At 40.0% G+C, this 17,477-nt stretch overlaps 1 protein-coding gene across 3 annotated transcripts in view; it reads right to left on the reverse strand.

The window, feature by feature from the left end:
* RB1CC1 (RB1 inducible coiled-coil 1) overlaps positions 1 to 17,477 on the reverse strand; it is a 171,237-nt gene that overhangs the window by 134,483 nt on the left and 19,277 nt on the right. For all 3 annotated transcript variants that reach the window (XM_075063021.1, XM_075063020.1, XM_075063022.1), the window contains exons 2-3: positions 13,595 to 13,715; positions 8,489 to 8,618 (exon numbers count right to left, since the gene is read on the reverse strand). In XM_075063021.1, the coding sequence (XP_074919122.1) occupies positions 8,489 to 8,559 (71 nt within the window). In that variant the 5' untranslated portion in view covers positions 8,560 to 8,618; positions 13,595 to 13,715. The remainder of the gene's footprint in view (positions 1 to 8,488; positions 8,619 to 13,594; positions 13,716 to 17,477) is intronic.

The following is a 17,477-nucleotide window of genomic DNA, read 5'->3' on the forward strand; positions in this document are numbered from 1 at the left end:
TCTCTCCATTCTGAAAACTCATCATTTATTCTTACCCTTTGTTTTCTGTCTTTTATACAGTCCATGAGAGGACCATCCTTCTTATCACATCTGCTTACTTTGCTGAATAGCCTTTGGTGAGGGACCTTGTCAAAAAGTCCATGTACACGAAATCAACTGGATCACTCTTTCCCACATTTGTTGACCCTTTCAAAGAATCCTAGTAGATTGGTGAGGCATGATTTCCCTTCACAAAAGCCATTTTGACTTGACCAACAAACCGTGTGCCTCTACGTGTCTGACAATTCTGTTCTTTTCTACAGGTTCAACCATTTTTTTGCTACTGAAATTAGGCTTACTGGCCTACAATTGCCATAATCACCTCTGGAGCCTTTTTTTTTTAAATTGCTATCACATTAGCTATCCTTCAGCCATCTGATTCAGAGGCTGATTTAAGTGATAGGTTATATACCACAGTTAATAGTTCTGCAGTTTCATATTTGAGTTCCTTCAGAACTCTTGGGAGAATATCATCTAGTCCTGGGGACTTACTGCTGTTTAATTTATCAATTTGTTCCAAAATCTCCTCTACTGACACCTCAGTTTAGGACAGTTCCTCAGATTTGTCACCCAGAAACAAAAGCTCAGGTGTGGGAATGGATCTGCTGTAAAGATAGATGCAAGAATTAATTTAGCTTCTCCGCAATGACCTTATCTTCCTTTACTGCTCCATTAGAACCTCTATTGTCCAGGGGCCCTGTCAAGGTATGAACCCCCACTCTGAACCTTAGCGTCCAAAAGATGGGGTACCTGCATAAACCCCACTAAGCTTAACTACTAGCTTAGAAATGGTAGAGCTGCCACCACCCAAAAATATAGTGTTTTGGGGCACTTTCTGGCCCCCCAAACCCTTTCCTGGGGACCCCAAAACCCAAACCCCTTTGGGTCTCAAAACAAAGGGAAATAAACCATTCCCCTCCTTTCTTCCTCCCAGATTCTCTCCTCCCTGGGTAACACTGGGAGATCCCTGTGATTCAACTCCTTGAATCTTAAAACAGAGAGGAAATTCACCTTCCTCTCCTTCTCTCCCCCTCCCAGACTCTCCCTGAGAGAGAGACATAATCCTAAAACAGAGGAAATCAGGTCTTTTTCATCTCCCCTTCTGCTCTTTCTCCCACCAATTCCCCTGGTGAGTACAGACGCACGCTTCCCCCTTGGGTCTTCACAAGATAACCAAAAAAAAATCAGAATTCTTAAAAAGGAAAACTTTTATTAAAGAAAGAAAAAAGTAAAAATTGGTCTCTGTAAAACAAGATGGGAAAATGTTACAAAGGTTCTTTCAGCTTATAGACACTAGAACGAGAATCCTCCCCCAGGTACAATCAAGTGGACAGCCAACAGAGATACATCCTTCAGCAAAATACACATTGCAAAAGAAAAACAAACAAAAAGACTAACCGCCTTTATAACTGGTACTTACTAAATGAACAGTAAGAGGCTTTTTCAGAAAGATTGGAGAAAATCTGCTTACATGTCTGCCCCTCTTAGAACCCAGAGAGAAACAAAGAAGAAACCCAAAAAGCACCAACAAAGGCTTCCTCCACCGAGATCTTGAAAGTATCTTGTCTCCTGATTGGTCCTCTGGTCAGGTGTTCCAGGTTTACTGAGCTAGTTAACCCTTTACAGGTAAAAGAGACATTAACCTTTAACCATCTGTTTATGACAGGCCCCACTAGTGATTTGGCAGGCTTCCTGCTTCTGATGTACTTAAAAAAAAATTCTCTTAGTTTTTGTGTCTCTCGCTAGTTGCTCTTCAAATACTTTTTTGGCTTGCCTAATTTTACTTTTACACTTGACTTGCCAGAATTTATGCTTGTTTCTATCTTCCTCAGTAGGATGTGATTTCCAATTTTAAAGGATTCTTTTTATCTCGAACTGCCTCTTTTACTCTGTTTAGCCATGGTGGTACTTTCTAGTCCTTTCAGTGTTTGTTTTGTTTTTTTTTAAATTTAGGATATACATATAGTTTGAGCCTCTATTATGGTATTTTAAAAAAGTTTCCATGCAGCTTGCTGGTATTTCACTCTTATGACTGTTCCTTTTAATTTCCATTTAACTAATTTACTCTATTTTGTACAGTTCCCCTTTTTGAAGTTAAATGCTACTGTGTTGGGATTCTTTGGTACCTTTCCTCCGACAAGGATGTTAAACTAAATTACATTATGGTCACTATTAACAAGTGTTTAGCTGTCGTCATCTCTTGACCAGATCCTGTGTGCCACTTGAGACTAAATCAAGAATTGCCTCTCCTCTTGTGGCTTCCAGGACCAGCTGCTCAAACAAGCAGTCATTAATGTTATCTAGAAATTTTACTTCTTCATCCCATTCTGAAGTGACATATACCCAGACTATATGGGGATAGTTGAAATCCCCCATTACTATCGAGTTGTCTTATTTTTATATCCCCTCTAATTTCCCTGAGCATTTCATAATCACCATTACCATAGTGGTCAGATGGTCAGTAATATATTCCTACTGTTAGACCTTTATTCTTCAAGCACGGAAGTTCTATCTATAAAGACTCTATGGTACAATTTGATTGATTTAATATTAGATTTGATTCTATGCTTTCTTTAACATATAGTGACATTCTCTAACCAGCATGACCTACTTTGTCATTCCTATAGATTTTGTATTCTGGTGTTATGTCCTACTGATTATCATAGTTGCACCAAGTTTCTGTGATGGTTATTATATTAATATCCTCATTTAATACCAGGCACGGAAGTTCATCCATCTTAATATTTAGACTTTTGCATTTATATAGAAGCACTTATAAAATTTGTCAATATTATTTGTCTTCCTTCATGTGACTGGCTCTCTGCTGTCTCAGACATATATAATAATTACAGATACTTTTGGGACTTATCACAGAATAAATGAATGTGACTTTTTCATTTGATTGTTTCTCTTCAGCTCCTACCTGTACTTTAATCAACTTCTATCCTCACCTCTTTACTAGGGTATAGAGAATAACCATTAACAGATTCCTCCCCAAGGGATGTGTCTATCCCAACTGTGAGATCCTCCGCAACTGCTGGCTTCCCCAGACTTTAGTTTAAAAATTCCTCTACAACATTTTTAAATTTTACATGCCAGCAATCTGGTTCTGATTTGGTTTAGGTACAACCTATCTTTCTCGTACAGTAACTCCTGACTTAACGTTGTAGTTATGTTCCTGAAAAATGCTACTTTAAGTGAAACAATGTTACGCGAATCAAATTCCCCCATAAGAATTAATGTGATGGGGGGCGGGGGAGATAGGTTCCAGGTAAATTTTTTTCACCAGACAAAAGGTTATTTTTATATAAAAAAAAATTCTCCTCTCACCCCTATGGGTGGTATGTGTCTTCCTCAACCTCGGGTCCTCTACCAGAGGCCTAGGAGTTTGAGGGTTCTGCGCAGTATCTTAGCTCTTCCTAGCACTGCACTCTTCTGGACAGAGAGCTCTGATGTTGTTCCTGGGATCTGTTTGGAGCCACTCACGCCAGCTTAGGAGTCACAGCCCTGATGCTCCAATACCCCACTGGGACACTTTGGCCTTCATTTTCCACATCTCTCTAGTTCCTCTTGTCCAGGCCGCTGGTACTTTCTGCCAGCTCTCATATTCCTTTTCCTGATGTTAGCTGTCACTTGTGGCAGCTGCTATATCTATCAACCACCGCTGTCCTTCTGCTCCTGTCCTATTCCACAATGCTGGTGATTGGCCAGTACCGTGCCTGTCCGTCTGGATTTGGAAGTCCCACACGAATCTTAGCCTGCTATTCTCCACAACTTTCGTGCGAATCTCCGCATCTTGTCTTGGGAGGGTCTAGCCCATAACGCTGTGCAGATTGTTCCTGTTACACAATGAAGCCACTTGTTTGTGCCGTTCAGTGTATGCTGTTCCTGCTGCATCCAACCATCCTGCCACTATGTGTTGGACGTCTCTGAGGCCTTCTGCACAGTCTGACCTTGGGTCTCTCCTAGTGTGGTTAGACCCCTGCTTCAATGATCTGGTGCTCAGTGCTGTTCCTGTGCTGCTATGATCAGTGGCCCTCAGTGCGTCTTTTAGTCCAGCCTTGTCCAGCCACTGGTAGGATTCCAGTGTCAGCACCTAAGCTATCTGTCAATGGTACATCCCATGGAAGGGTCTTGTCTTGCCATGGCCTTCTTCTGCCTTGGTCTTCCTCCCATGTTGCTTGCTGCCTCAGGCATTACTCTCAAGCAGTCATCTTGGGGGCCATCTTACTGATGGACTCCCTGGATGGTTCCGGGTTTCGTCCAGGAAGTGGCTTTGACACTCACCAAGCCTCCGCCCGCCTTTTCCGGCTGGTATAATCCGTTCTGGTGTTGGACCTTTGGGGTGGAAACCTCGTGCAGTGAGGAGCTTATTTGGTCTTCACATCGGCAGCTCCGACAGGTGTCCTCCTTTGGCATGAATCACTATACCGCAGGTATCTGATGACCGGCAGGGGCGTAATCTGTTGATGGTGTGGATCTTGTTCTTACCATGACGGCTCTTCATGGACCTGTTTCTTATCTGGTTCTTGTGATACCTTTGGATGTTTGCTGTCTTCCTTGGCCTCCGTGCATCGTGGTTTCCATGTGACTGTGGGACCCAAGGACTTGTAGCTGGTCTGTAATGTCCTGCTATGTGGCCTGCTGGTTAGTGTCCCACCCCTACAGTCTTGACTACCTTCCCTCTCTTCAACTACCATACCGGTTCCACTTACTTCTCCAGTCCCGATATGACATCCCGATATCCTCAACCTGCAGAATTTCGCTGTCATGGTGGATTAGCGAGTCGATGCTCGTCATTCTTAGCATACAAGCTTGATGTCATCCCATGTAGAGGAGTGGCTGATGGTCGTTCCACTCCTGAAGCCTGGTACCCGTATCAGTCCTTGTGATTATTGGCTGAGGGGGTTAAGCGCGTGCAGAACAGCAGCCGGGACAGTGCATTACTTGTATATGCCACATCTGATGGCCACTTGTACCAGCTACCTGAGTTGACTTCCAGTGTTGGTCTTCCATAGTCCCATTGATTCTTGAGGAAGGTCCTTAGTGTCCTGTTGCTTTGTATAGCGCAGAGCATTCACAGATCCCACGGGGTGCGGCATTGAGTCGTGAGGCTTTCCTGAAGTCCAAATCCAGCGCTGTGCTCAGATTGGTCTGTCTAAGACCCTTGAGTCCTCGGAGCGACTGCTCTAATCTAGGACGCAACTGGTGTTTTGAGGGCCTCGTGGTGTTGTTCCCTGCCTCTGAGCTGTGCTTCAAATGTCTGGCCCATATGGCCTGTATTGGCGGTCTACGATGCTGATAGGGACTTCCACATGTGGTGGGGAGGCAGGTTATTGGCACGGTAGTTGACAGTTTGTTCCCCTTGGCAGGGGTCTTTCAATGCATCAGCACTGTCCTTCCTTGTGTTAGCCAGTTGGGTGGCGAGCCTGCTGGCTAGCACTGGTTACATCTGTGCTGCTAGGCTTCATGCACTGTGTTAAGTTTCTTAGCCAGTGAGGTGTGGATCATGTCTGATCGCAGGTGCTGTCCAGCTCTTCATGTTCTTGACCTGCAGCTGGATGTCTCCTACTGTGATGGTGACTTGGTTTCTGTTCTGGAGATTGCTGTGCTCTGGTCTCAAGTCCTGCAGCCACTTTGAACTGGTGTTTACTGCGTCTTCTCTTTCTCCCATATGTTCTTTTCCAGTACTGTTCAGCTTTCTGCTGCTGGTGCTCTGCTGTTATTGTGTTGTTGCACTGCAGTTGGGCGTACAGCCCTTGGATGGTTCTTTGGACGAACAAGGGCATTTAACACACGACACACATTACACACCGAGTATAGAGTTTTATAACAAAATTTTAATACTGTACACCCAATGAATGACTTGTGAACCTTGTTGAGGTGGTGGAGTCAGAGGGTGGGAATTTTTCCGGGCAGGGAGAGATGCCTACTTGCTAATAATGAACGTAGCACGGCTTGAGCCCTCGAGGGTTAACACTTGTAATGTAGTGCTCAAAGCGCTCTACAAGGCAGTAGGAATGGAGCGAGGAGACACAGCAAGGCAGAAGATAGGGTGTGTATGTGTGCGAGAGAGAGTAGAGAGAGACACCAACACACCGTCCTGGTGATGAGAAAGAAGAGATATGCATTGCTCCTTTAGTATCGGACTGGTGTTATGCGTCTTCTCTTTCTCCCATATGTTCTTCCAGTACTGTTCAGTTTCTGCTGCTGGTGGCTCTGCTGTTATTGTGTTGTTGCACTGCAGTTGGGAGTACACCTTGGATGGTTCTTTGGAGAACAGGGCATTTACACACACACACACACACACAGAGTATAAGTTTTATACAAAATTTAATACTGTACACACAATGATGATTGTGAACCTTGGTTGAGGTGGTGGAGTCAGAGGGTGGGATATTTCCCAGAGAATGCCTTACTGCTAAATAATGAACTAGCACTCGGCTGAGCCCTCGAGGGTTAACACGTTGTTAATGTAGTCTCACGCTCTACAAGGCAGTAGGAATGGAGAGAGGAGACACAGCAAGGCAGAAGATAGGGGTGTGTATGTGTGCGAGAGAGAGAGAGAGAGACACACACACACCCCTGGTATGAGAAAGAGAGATATGCATTGCTCCTTTAAGTACGCTGACCCCACTCTAAGTACATTGCCTTTTTAAGTAGATCAGCAAGTTGAGACAGCAGCTGCTGCCAGCAAGCGCCCTCTGTCCTGAGCTCTGTTGTGTCCCCCACCAACTCTGTGGAGATAGGGTACAGGAGCAGGGAGAGGGAGACACCCTGACATTAGCACACCTCTTCTTCCCATCCTCTCTGCACAGCAAGCAGGATGCTCCCAGGCATAGCTCCAAGGCAGACGGCAGGAGCACCATAAGGCAGTGGGGGGAGGGACAGCTGACCTCTGGAAATTGATAGCCTGCTGGGCGACTGCAGCACAGGGAATTTAGGAGAGCTGATGAAGGACTGCTGGTCCATCCTGGTTCCAAGCCCCCACGAGCTAGCTCCAACGGGCTGCTCTTTCTGCAAGCAGTAGACAAAGCAGGCAGCTGCCAAACAGTTGTAAGGGAGCATTGTGCAACGTTAAACAAGCATGTTCTCTTATTGATCAGCAACGTAACAAGGGAACAATGTTGACTGGGACAACATTAAGTGAGGAGTTACTGTATAGGCTCATTCTTTCCTAATAAACATAAAACAGTCCTTCCTACGCCATGCATTGAGACCCTACAGTTCTGCCTGTCTACCTGGCCCTGCATAAGGAACTGGAACCATTTCAGAGAATGCTACCATGGAGGTTATGGACTTCTAATCCCCTACCTAGCAGCCTAAATTTGGCCTCCATCACCTATCTTGCTCTATGTCACTAGTACCTACATCTACCACAACCACTAGGCCCTCTGGCTTCTCCCCAGAACTGCATGTAAGTCTGTCTAGATGTCTCAAGAGATCCACAACGTTTGTACCCAGAAGGGAATTTATCATGTGGTTCTCCTGGTCAACACAAACCCAACTAAATACATTTTTAATAATTAAATACCCTATTGCTATCACCTGTCTGTTTTTAGTAACTGGGGTCCCCTCCCCCGGAGGGATAGCCTCATTGTAAGAGGATATCATGACATCTGGAAGGAGGGTCCCAACTACAGGATTTTTTTAAATGTTTTGTGTATTTTTATCAGCTAGTATTGACTGGGCCATTATACATCCACTAAATGTTAGAACACTTTAGAAAACTCCATTTTAACATCAGCAGGAAATATCCGGTCCAATCATGATGTTGCATTGGAACATGTCAAGAGGACACCACCTTAAATAATCCATACTGAAGACAACATTCCAAATGTGGCCAGACACAAAAACTTTATGTCAGTAAGCCACTGTTGCCTGTTATGCACCATCCCAGCAGCCTTATATTTTTTCTTCCTGATGCTACTCTATGCCCAAAATCCTTATATTATTGCTTACCACGACATCAGGCACCTTTCTTCCACTGTTTACCTTTTCCCTTTCTGGGCACATTTCCTCAATGATCAAGAAAATACTTCAGAGCAAGTTAGAAATTTTATTTTAGTTTTGTTTTATCATTTTAAATACTAGTGAATTCTTGGCTGCTTCAGATCACCAGAATGACGTTATTTTATGCATAAAAGTAATGCAAAGTATATCAGTTACGGACTATACTGGATAGCACATTTTGGCTACAGCTGCATATGAATATTAAAAATTGCATGGCTCCACATTTATAGGTATAGGTATATTTTTCTGGTAGTGGAGGATAATTAAAATGAGCATTAATTATGTTGAAACATCCAGTTGCAGAGACTATAATATTGTTGCTTACACATATGGAGGATAATTTCAGTATTCTGTCTAGCGTACACACACATACACACACACACACACAGGCTTTATTTTAAAGAAAAAACCCACAGCAGTTCACTCATTTTCTTACTTCTGTACCGCAAGTTCTGTGTCAAAGGTGAGGGTAGTTCCAGTGTTGACCACAAATACATATAACTTCATGATGACTTCTGTGTGTTCCTGAAGTTTATACCTTCCACTTTGGTAGTATCATTTAGAAACTGCAAAGAAACCCAAGCACATCATATCATTTACAGTTAACTCACTTTTAAAAAAAAAAAAAAAAAAACTAGGAAGGTAGCTAAACCACAAAAGCAATTTATTAGATCTTAAATCTTTCAACTGACAACATACTGGAAGGGCCCAAGATGGGTTATTCCAGTCAGTACACCTGCATTGTGGCAGAACTGATGTAACTGCTTCCAAATCATCCCCAGTAGATGATGAGGCACTGTCAGATATTGCCATTTATTATTTCAGACTATTTTGTGGCTATTTGTTTCAGTACTATGAAATAAAACTATACAATTATTGTATAATGAACATAAAAGTACATCACACAAACCAATATTTGCTTACATCTCTAGAATGTATATTTGTAGTTTATCATCTATAATATGTTTTACTCATATCCTCTTTCACCACACAAAATGCTTAACAACAAATATGGACTAGCTACCAACATTTTGAAGGGCTTTATCTTTGTCCCCAGTTTTTGTCAGTCAGAATTTGTTTGGTCTAAAATCCATTTTAAATATATGGATAGAAAGGTTACGGCAGTAGTTACCACTCTTATTTTTGTTGGTGTTCATCTTAAAGTGAATTTGCTCACTGGTGTCCCCAGGTTCCCTCCGCAGTACCCCAGCAATATGACCTGATATAGATTATGTCTACACAGCAAAAGCTGTGCACAAGCTTGCCTGCCTGAGCTAGCTCAAACCCAGCTATAACAACAGTAACAATAGTAATGAAGTATGAGTAATATAAGCCTGGCACACACACTGAGTATGTACTCAGCTCATTACCCTACACTGAAGCACACACTATCCTGTCTTCATTATTACTGTTACTCATACTAGCAAGATTCAATCTAGTACGAAGGTAGGTTAACCCAGGCACAATTTTTGCTGTGTGGACGTACCTATAGTAACATCTTTTATCATGACCCCTTTCCTTCCTGGTCTATAGTCTGTTCTTTTTTTGTTTAGTTTTACCAGGTCCCCCTTCTCACTCCTCTAACCATTAGAAGGCTAAATGCTACTTAGAGTTACTCCTGGGGGAATTCTGTGCCAAAATTTAAAAATTTCGGCAACAAAATATTAAAAATAATGCACACAATATTTTAAAAGTCTGCAAAATTCTGAATATTTTATTTGTCAAAACAACATGCTATAATCACACTAGTTTCAATTATTTTTGGTCATTTATTTCAAACTACCTGTCAGCAAGTATGTCTGTAACAATACAGACAACAAAAAAGATTCAGGAAATGTTATTTGACAAATAGATTCCTTATTAGGCATATTAATACATAACTCTGAGACAATAAACTACAATACAGAACCATATTTCCCGCACCCCTCAGAAGAAGTGCAAAGGCTTGGGGGAGTCAGGGGTAATGGAGGAGCTGAGGGAGAGGGAAGTAATTGCTGGGAAGAAGTCTGGGTGTGAACTTGGAGGGTATGTTGGATATGGGTGGGAAAAGTATGGAACAGGTTTTTTGGGGCGTAGGGTGGGGAAGGATTGTTAGGGAGCTTCCCCCATGCAGACTCTGGCTGACCCCTAGCTTCTCCCATTCAGTCTGGCACATCTGCCCTGTCCCCATGTGTCCCAGCACTCCCGCAAAAGGCAGAACTGCAGTAACTTTCCAGCAAAAGCTTTTTTCTGCACAAAAATATTAAAAATATGCACACGCGAAGTGGCACAGAATTCCCCCAGGAGTATTAGAGTGGGAATATGTCCACTTCAATTGAATTCTGGGTCTTTCCATAGACTCAACCCATCCTTCCCCGATCAAACACAGCCATTGAAAAACAAGATGCTTAAAGTTGGAGAGGCAGCAACCTACTATCTCATATACATTACCACTCCTGCCACATTAAGGTCACTGACAGAGCAGTAAGAGAAGGCAAGCTCTTTGCGGGAGGGACTATCTTTTTGTTCTATGTCTGTACAATCACCAGCACAACAGGATCCTGGTCCACAACTAGGGCTTTTAGGCACTACGGTAATACAAATAATAAAAAATAAGGCAATTTGCTTCTGAACAGCTGTGTACCATTTTATGTGATGCCAGAAGACTACATTTGCAATATGGATACAGAACACAAGGGATTTATGCCACTTGAACCTCCATACTGTTTCTTTTCCTCTGTCTTGTACAAAGAGGGAACGTGTCTGCTCTCAACTCTTCAGGATGAGGAACACTCAGCTGAAGGGAAACATTTCAATCTACAGCATCATCTCCGAGTACTAAATCAGTGGGTGTGCATATCCACACTGCAATCACACCACTGTCCTTTTATGGCAGGTAAACTAAGTCAGGCATATAATCCAACATAGCATCTCATATACTGGTCCTATACATCAGAAAAGCTGCAGTTTATGGAGGTTTGCTTTGTTCTAATATGTAGTTTCTCGCATCCTTCAATGTCTACCTCATGCAGAGCTAGGGTGACCAGACAGCACGTGTGAAAAATCAGGACAGGCGTAATAGGAGCCTATATAAGAAAAAAGCTCCAAATATCTGAACTGTCACCCTATGCAGAGCGAAAAGTATCACCTGTTCTTTATGAGGCACAATAGTGCACTTAGCTGGCACAGTGTGGCCAATATGATCTGACCTACCTATAGAAAAGAGATTCATGTGTTTAAATCCTATGGACAATTAAATCCTTCCCTTTCAACACTGGAAAAAAGGCTTAAACACACAACCAAAGTAATATTAACAAGAACCAAATACATGCTGGGAACTTTTGTTTTTGAAAGCTGGATTTGTTATCTTCCTAAACTGTCTCAAGGTTGTTCTGTTTACAAAACTAAAAATGTTTGAGTTCAAGCAACTACTAGAGGTGACTGCTATTGAATCCTGTGTCTTTCCATAGACTCAACAATTATAAAAACCTAAGAATATTCTGAAGAGGAACCTTGGTTATTTAATTTCATGAGTTCAAGATCATCTATTCCTTATCTCCTTCCCCCCATTCTGAATTAGGTTCTAACAGGTGTTACCATTCTACTGGACTATGGCACATGGCATTTTTCAAGTCTGACAACACAGGTTAATAGCCCCAGATCTGTGCACTAGTCTGCTTACCAGATGCTGTACCTACTACATCTGCCAGTAGGAAAGTGAAGTCTAGGCCATCTTAGAAGGGGTCCTCGTGTTCTGATGCCGTCTTTCTGACCTCACTCTTGTCCACTGATACACTACCAAAATTCAGGCCCATAATTTTCCACTAAGGCAGATGGAGGCATTAGTATACAAAAGGCTCAGTCATTTTTACTACCATGTTATCCAATCTTGCACTAGTTAGGAATTAAGGGTATGAATTTTGCTATCATAAATACACTCAGAGAAACCAGAGATCCTCTTTGCTTGAGAAAGGAGACACAAATTTTGTCAGAGATGAAAACAATCACTACTGCCCCACTATCTGAACAAAAATGAACACTCTTTCCCTCTTTCTTCTCCTGTCTTCTGTTGCATGCTTGCATTTGGCCCTGGAAAAGCAGAATTTGACAAAACTGAAAGTTTGAGAGCAACCACTTCCAAATTGTAAACAGTTATAGGAGTAATTTCAAAATGCACTTCAAACACATTGAAAAATGCTCTTCTGCTGCTGGAGGAATTCTAGAAAGTTAGGTCTTGTCTACCTGGAAGAATTTTACTAGTTATAAGAGTATACAATCCCATCTGGACATACTTATTGCAGCATAGTAATTATTTTTTTCAGTTTAGCTTAAAATTTCTTTCCAAGTGACAATAAACCTAAAAAAGCCACTAGTATACTAGAATAACTATGTCCAAACAGAGGGATATGGCAATATAACTATTGATTTACATTCAAACTTCAGGTTATTCCAAAGCAAAACACACTTCCCTTTGTATACAGACACTGCAAATAAAATATAAGGAGCAGAAGGAGTCAAACAAAAATGGAAGCGTTAGAAAGGCACCAGACTTAACAGAAACTGAAATGGAGGGTGGAGGAGACAAATGAACAAATAAAATATCTACCAACTCAAAAGGCTAGCTCTGGGAAAGTTCAGAAAAAATCTTCCCTTCTAAATTCTGGAGCTGCGCTCTCTCCCCACTTTTTCAAATATACATTATAGGAAATATACACAAACTAGTCAAGACCTCTATTTTCACCTCGGGGGGGTTCAGAGACTAAAACATTGCTTTTTAGGTAGAAAGCAACACAACATTATATACAGAGCACCCAATTCTCCTCTCCCTTCCACTAATTTAATCCCAAGCAAAACACTGAATTTAGTGCTAATTTACACCAGTGAGAGCGGAGGACAGTCTCAACAAAACCGTTAGACTGTGAAATGATCTGGTGAAATCTGAAGAATGGACTAGCAATCATTGCTACAATTCCAAATCTTAAAAATACAACTTAATTATGATTCAGTGCCTATAAACAAGTTATCACAATAAGTTGTTTTCATCCTGACTATATTTGAATCTCAGTGATGGAGAATATAAAACAGTTTCTATAAACCATACAAACACAAACTTGCTAGACAAAACAGTCAAACAAAGCCCAGCGGGAATTAAATATGATTTGTTACCCTCTGATGTTTCAGTATGGAGAAAACTAATGGTGCTAAACATCATCTATTCTCTTGGGATGAAATTCATCCCTCTGCAGAGGGCCAGTACAAGGCTTCTTCAACGCTTATGTGGAAGAAAAATCCTATTTTGCAGATTTAAGTGGCACTCACTTGTAAGTGGGCCAAAAACTTTGTGCTGCCCCCCGTACACAGGGGTTAATTTCATCCTCAGAATTCTTTCATAATTCTTAATAATAAAGCTAGTATAGCCATTTTTTATATTTACAAAAAAAAACCAAAATCACTGCCAAGATCAAACCAAAAATATGCCAATCTATAGGATAACTGTCACACATCACCATGTAGTATACTTAACTTAAAAATTTTACCCAGTTCAAGGGAAAAAAAGGATTACCTTCAGGAGCTATACAGAGCTACCACCTTCTTTAAAACATGGCAGGATAATAAGGTGCACATTTGCTTCAGTTGATTTTGGCAACAGAATGGCATGACTGTTCAAAGTGAGAGTAAAAGACCTGAAAACAAAAGATACAGAATGTAATTAGGAATATTCACAGAATGTTTGGTAAAACTGAACAATGAAGAAGTTTTTATTGCCAGCACTGCACCTCACAGTAGCAAACTGATGCATCTATGTTATAAAGAACATTTAATTACTCTAATTGTGTGACATTTTGCTTAATATTTGTTTTAAGTATTACACATTCAACAAAGTTTTTCAGTAACTACAAAAAGAGTTAGACTAACTTAAGATTAGTCAATTGATGTAAAACCAAAAATTTAGTTACATATGCTAGACCTACTTAATAAAACTTGAGACAAAAAAAAGCACCACCAAATTATAGCTTAGACACAGAAGGAGCAGAGAACTCAATATCCAAGGGATTCTTCCACAAGTAAGGAAATGGGAACTAGTCTAAAGAAACTGAGAACCAGTAGTTAAATTTTAAATATAAAATATGCAAGTGTTTTTTCTAGTAGTACTGCTTTACTACGTTATCTTAAAATACTTAAATGGGCACTCTCAGGCTTAAAAAAAAAATCACTACACAGAATAAAAACAGTGTTTTTAAAAATTGAATTCACCTTTACTATTAGTGCTGATTGCTTACCTTTTTCCTTTATAGTAGAACTCCTATGAGCAGAAGAGATATGACAGGTGTGACAGAGAGAAGGGTGAGATAGAAAAGAAAGAAGGGAAGGGACAAACACGAAGTGGAAAGACAAAAACAGAACAGGGGCTATGACCAGATACTGAAGGCACAGCACAGTGACGACCTAACTTGTGATCAGGAGAGTTCTATAAATGGGATCTTTAAGATACAAGATGGGAATTTGTATTACCAGACAAAATACAATAGTTATAAATCATGCCATTCAGCTTATTGGCCAAGCTACAATTTAAACACAACACTTACTATAGCAGACAGAAGATAGAAAAACATGAATTAAAAAAAAAGGATTAAAAAAAAAATAAAGTTACCCAAATCAGTACAAGTGAAAGAACACAGCATCTAAAAGAAAAAAAAAGTCAAACACAAATTAACCAAACAAGTTATATTTTGATCTCCTGCAAAACATTTTCACTATTTTGTGTGGTGAATTTGAAGTCCAATTATTAAATCTGTTTAGCTTCTCAAAATATTACAAGATGCAGATTATTTTTTCATTTAGTAGCAACTCTGAAAAGCTGAGGCAATTCTGGAGATGACTAATGAGATGTAGTTAACTGTATGTCACAGAGTTCTTTAAAGCTTATTAATTTCATAAGAAAGTTAATTGACTTAGCTCAAAATTGCTTATTGAAAACAAAACAAAAACCATCCAACCAACCAGTGCTTAATTTATAATGAAAAAGGTGCTGGAGCTCAAGCAATTTTTTTTAACATTCATAACTGATGCAGCAAGCCCAGAAGTGCCAAGGATATGAACTGACAAGCCTAGAGGTGCCAGGGCTCAGTCCTGGAAAAATTTAAGCACTGCACCTAACAAACAAAACCCTCTTTTGCATCCATAAAAACTGGCCGATATAAAAGCCTCCTTACAGGCATACAATATCAACTTCTCTGTAACAACTCTATAGAACTATGGCTTTCATAGCATTCCAAGTTTGATTTCACATGTAAATGGTACTGAAGTAACTTTTTGGTGCATTTGTGCTACGTGTGCAGAATCTCCATGTTCCATTGTCTTGATTTTGCCTAAACCATCCTTTCAGACTACAAATAACTGCCAGGCTCATGAGCTGAAACTGGATTACTGCCCTTCTGGATAATGGAGAGAGAAACAAATATGAAGTCCCATAGTTCAGCTTTAAAGGCGCACTGCCAACATGATTTTTTTTTAGTTGATACATTTCAAATAATTCAAGTTTTTTATAGCCCAACATTTAAAAAAAGCACGTACAAATTTCCTTTTTAAAAACAAAATCATGTTTCTGATCCCCTGTTGATTTGCAAAAGGGTTCTTTGCAGACAGGAAAGGTGAATGGGCAGACCAAAGCATGACAAAAAACAAACAAAACATTCTATACTTAGGTCCACCTTCCTTCTCTTTCCTCTGCCAATGTAATTATGGTAAAGAACAATTACTATAATCACTTTAAATGACATTATAAACATGAAAATTAAATGAAAAGTTAACAATTTTATGTTGCTAAGACCTTAGTTTATTGCAGGGGTAGGCAACCTGCGGCACGCGAGCAGATTTTCAGTGGCACTCACAGTGCCCAGGGTCTGGCCACTGGTCCAGGGGGCTCTGCATTTTAATTCAATTTTAAATGAAGCTTCTTAAATATTTTAAAAACTTTATTTATTTTACAAACAACAATAGTTTAGTCATGTATTATAGACTTATAGAAAGAGACCTTCTAAAAACATTAAAATGTATTACTGGAACGCGAAACTTTAAATTAGAGTGAATGAATGAAGACTCGGCACACTACTTCTGAAAGGTTGCCGATCCCTGGTTTATTCAAAGTGAAAATTCAGAAATGCAGGATGTCACTTTATGCTTTGTTTACTCTGTTATATAAGCTAGAGGCTCTTGGTACACCAAAAATTTGAGTTTCAAATTCTGTAGGGAGTAAGCATGTTTAAATACAACTATTTGCACTGGATTATTATTAGTTTTAGGGTTTTTAGGAGCTTTTAAAAAATATATTTAAGCTAAAACTCAAGTTGTCAGGGCTCCTTTAAGGCTTTAATTTACAAGTCATTAAACTTAAAGTTAGATGTTGCCATAGCAACTTTAACTCTGTTTTTGTACTTATGCATTTCAGGGTGGATAAAAATTGATTAAAACCAGATTATTTTATTTTTTATTTAAATTTAAATATAGGGTTTTTTAAAATAAACTTATTTTAATATATTAAATGATGACAATCTATGTTATTGTCTAAATTTACTGTAATCTATTACAATAATTTAATTTAATAAAATATTAAGCAGTACATGTTTGCAGCCAAGTTTTAAAAGGAACACACGATCTGGTGCAAGAAGTGGAATATAGCTGAACCGGTTGGTAACAGTAACCATACTATAAATTTAATTGAATAGCCTTATGGGGGGAGGGGAAAACGACACCAAGGAAGCCCAACACAGTAGCAGTGAACTTCAGAAAGGGGTATTACACAAAAATAAAGAAGCTAGTTAAACAGAAATTAAACAAAACAGTCATTACAGTGAAATGCCTGCAAACTGCATGGAAACTTTTTAGAAATACCATAACAGAGATTCAAATTAAATGTATACCCCAAATGAAAAACATAGTAAGAGCTCAAAAAAGTGCCGCTATGGCTGAACAAAGTAAAAAGAAGTAGTTATAAACAAAAATGCATCTTTAAAATTTGGAAGTAAAATCCTACTAAGGAAAATAGATAGAAGCATAAACTGTGTCAAATCAAGTGTAAAGGTATAATTAGGCAAGCCAAAACCTCAAAAATTAACAGCAAAAATTTTAATTATATCGGAAGCAGGAAGCCTGCCAATCAGTGGGACCAGCAGAGGACCGAGGTGGTAAAGGAGCACTTAAGGAAGATACTGCCATTGTAGAGAAGTTAAATGAATTCCTGGCCTTGGTGTTCAGTGCAGAAGATGTGAGGGAGATTCCCATACGTGAGCTATTCTTTTTAGGTGACAAATCTGAGGAACTGTCCCAGACTGAGGTGTCAACAGAACAGCTTTTGGAACAAAATACATAAATTAAGCAGTAATAAGTCCCCAGGACCAGACGGTATTCACCCAAGAGTTCTGAAGGAACTTACATATGAAACTGCA

The sequence above is a fragment of the Chelonoidis abingdonii genome, chromosome 2 (assembly GCF_003597395.2).
Source record: "Chelonoidis abingdonii isolate Lonesome George chromosome 2, CheloAbing_2.0, whole genome shotgun sequence".
Taxonomy (NCBI): Eukaryota; Metazoa; Chordata; order Testudines; family Testudinidae; genus Chelonoidis; species Chelonoidis abingdonii.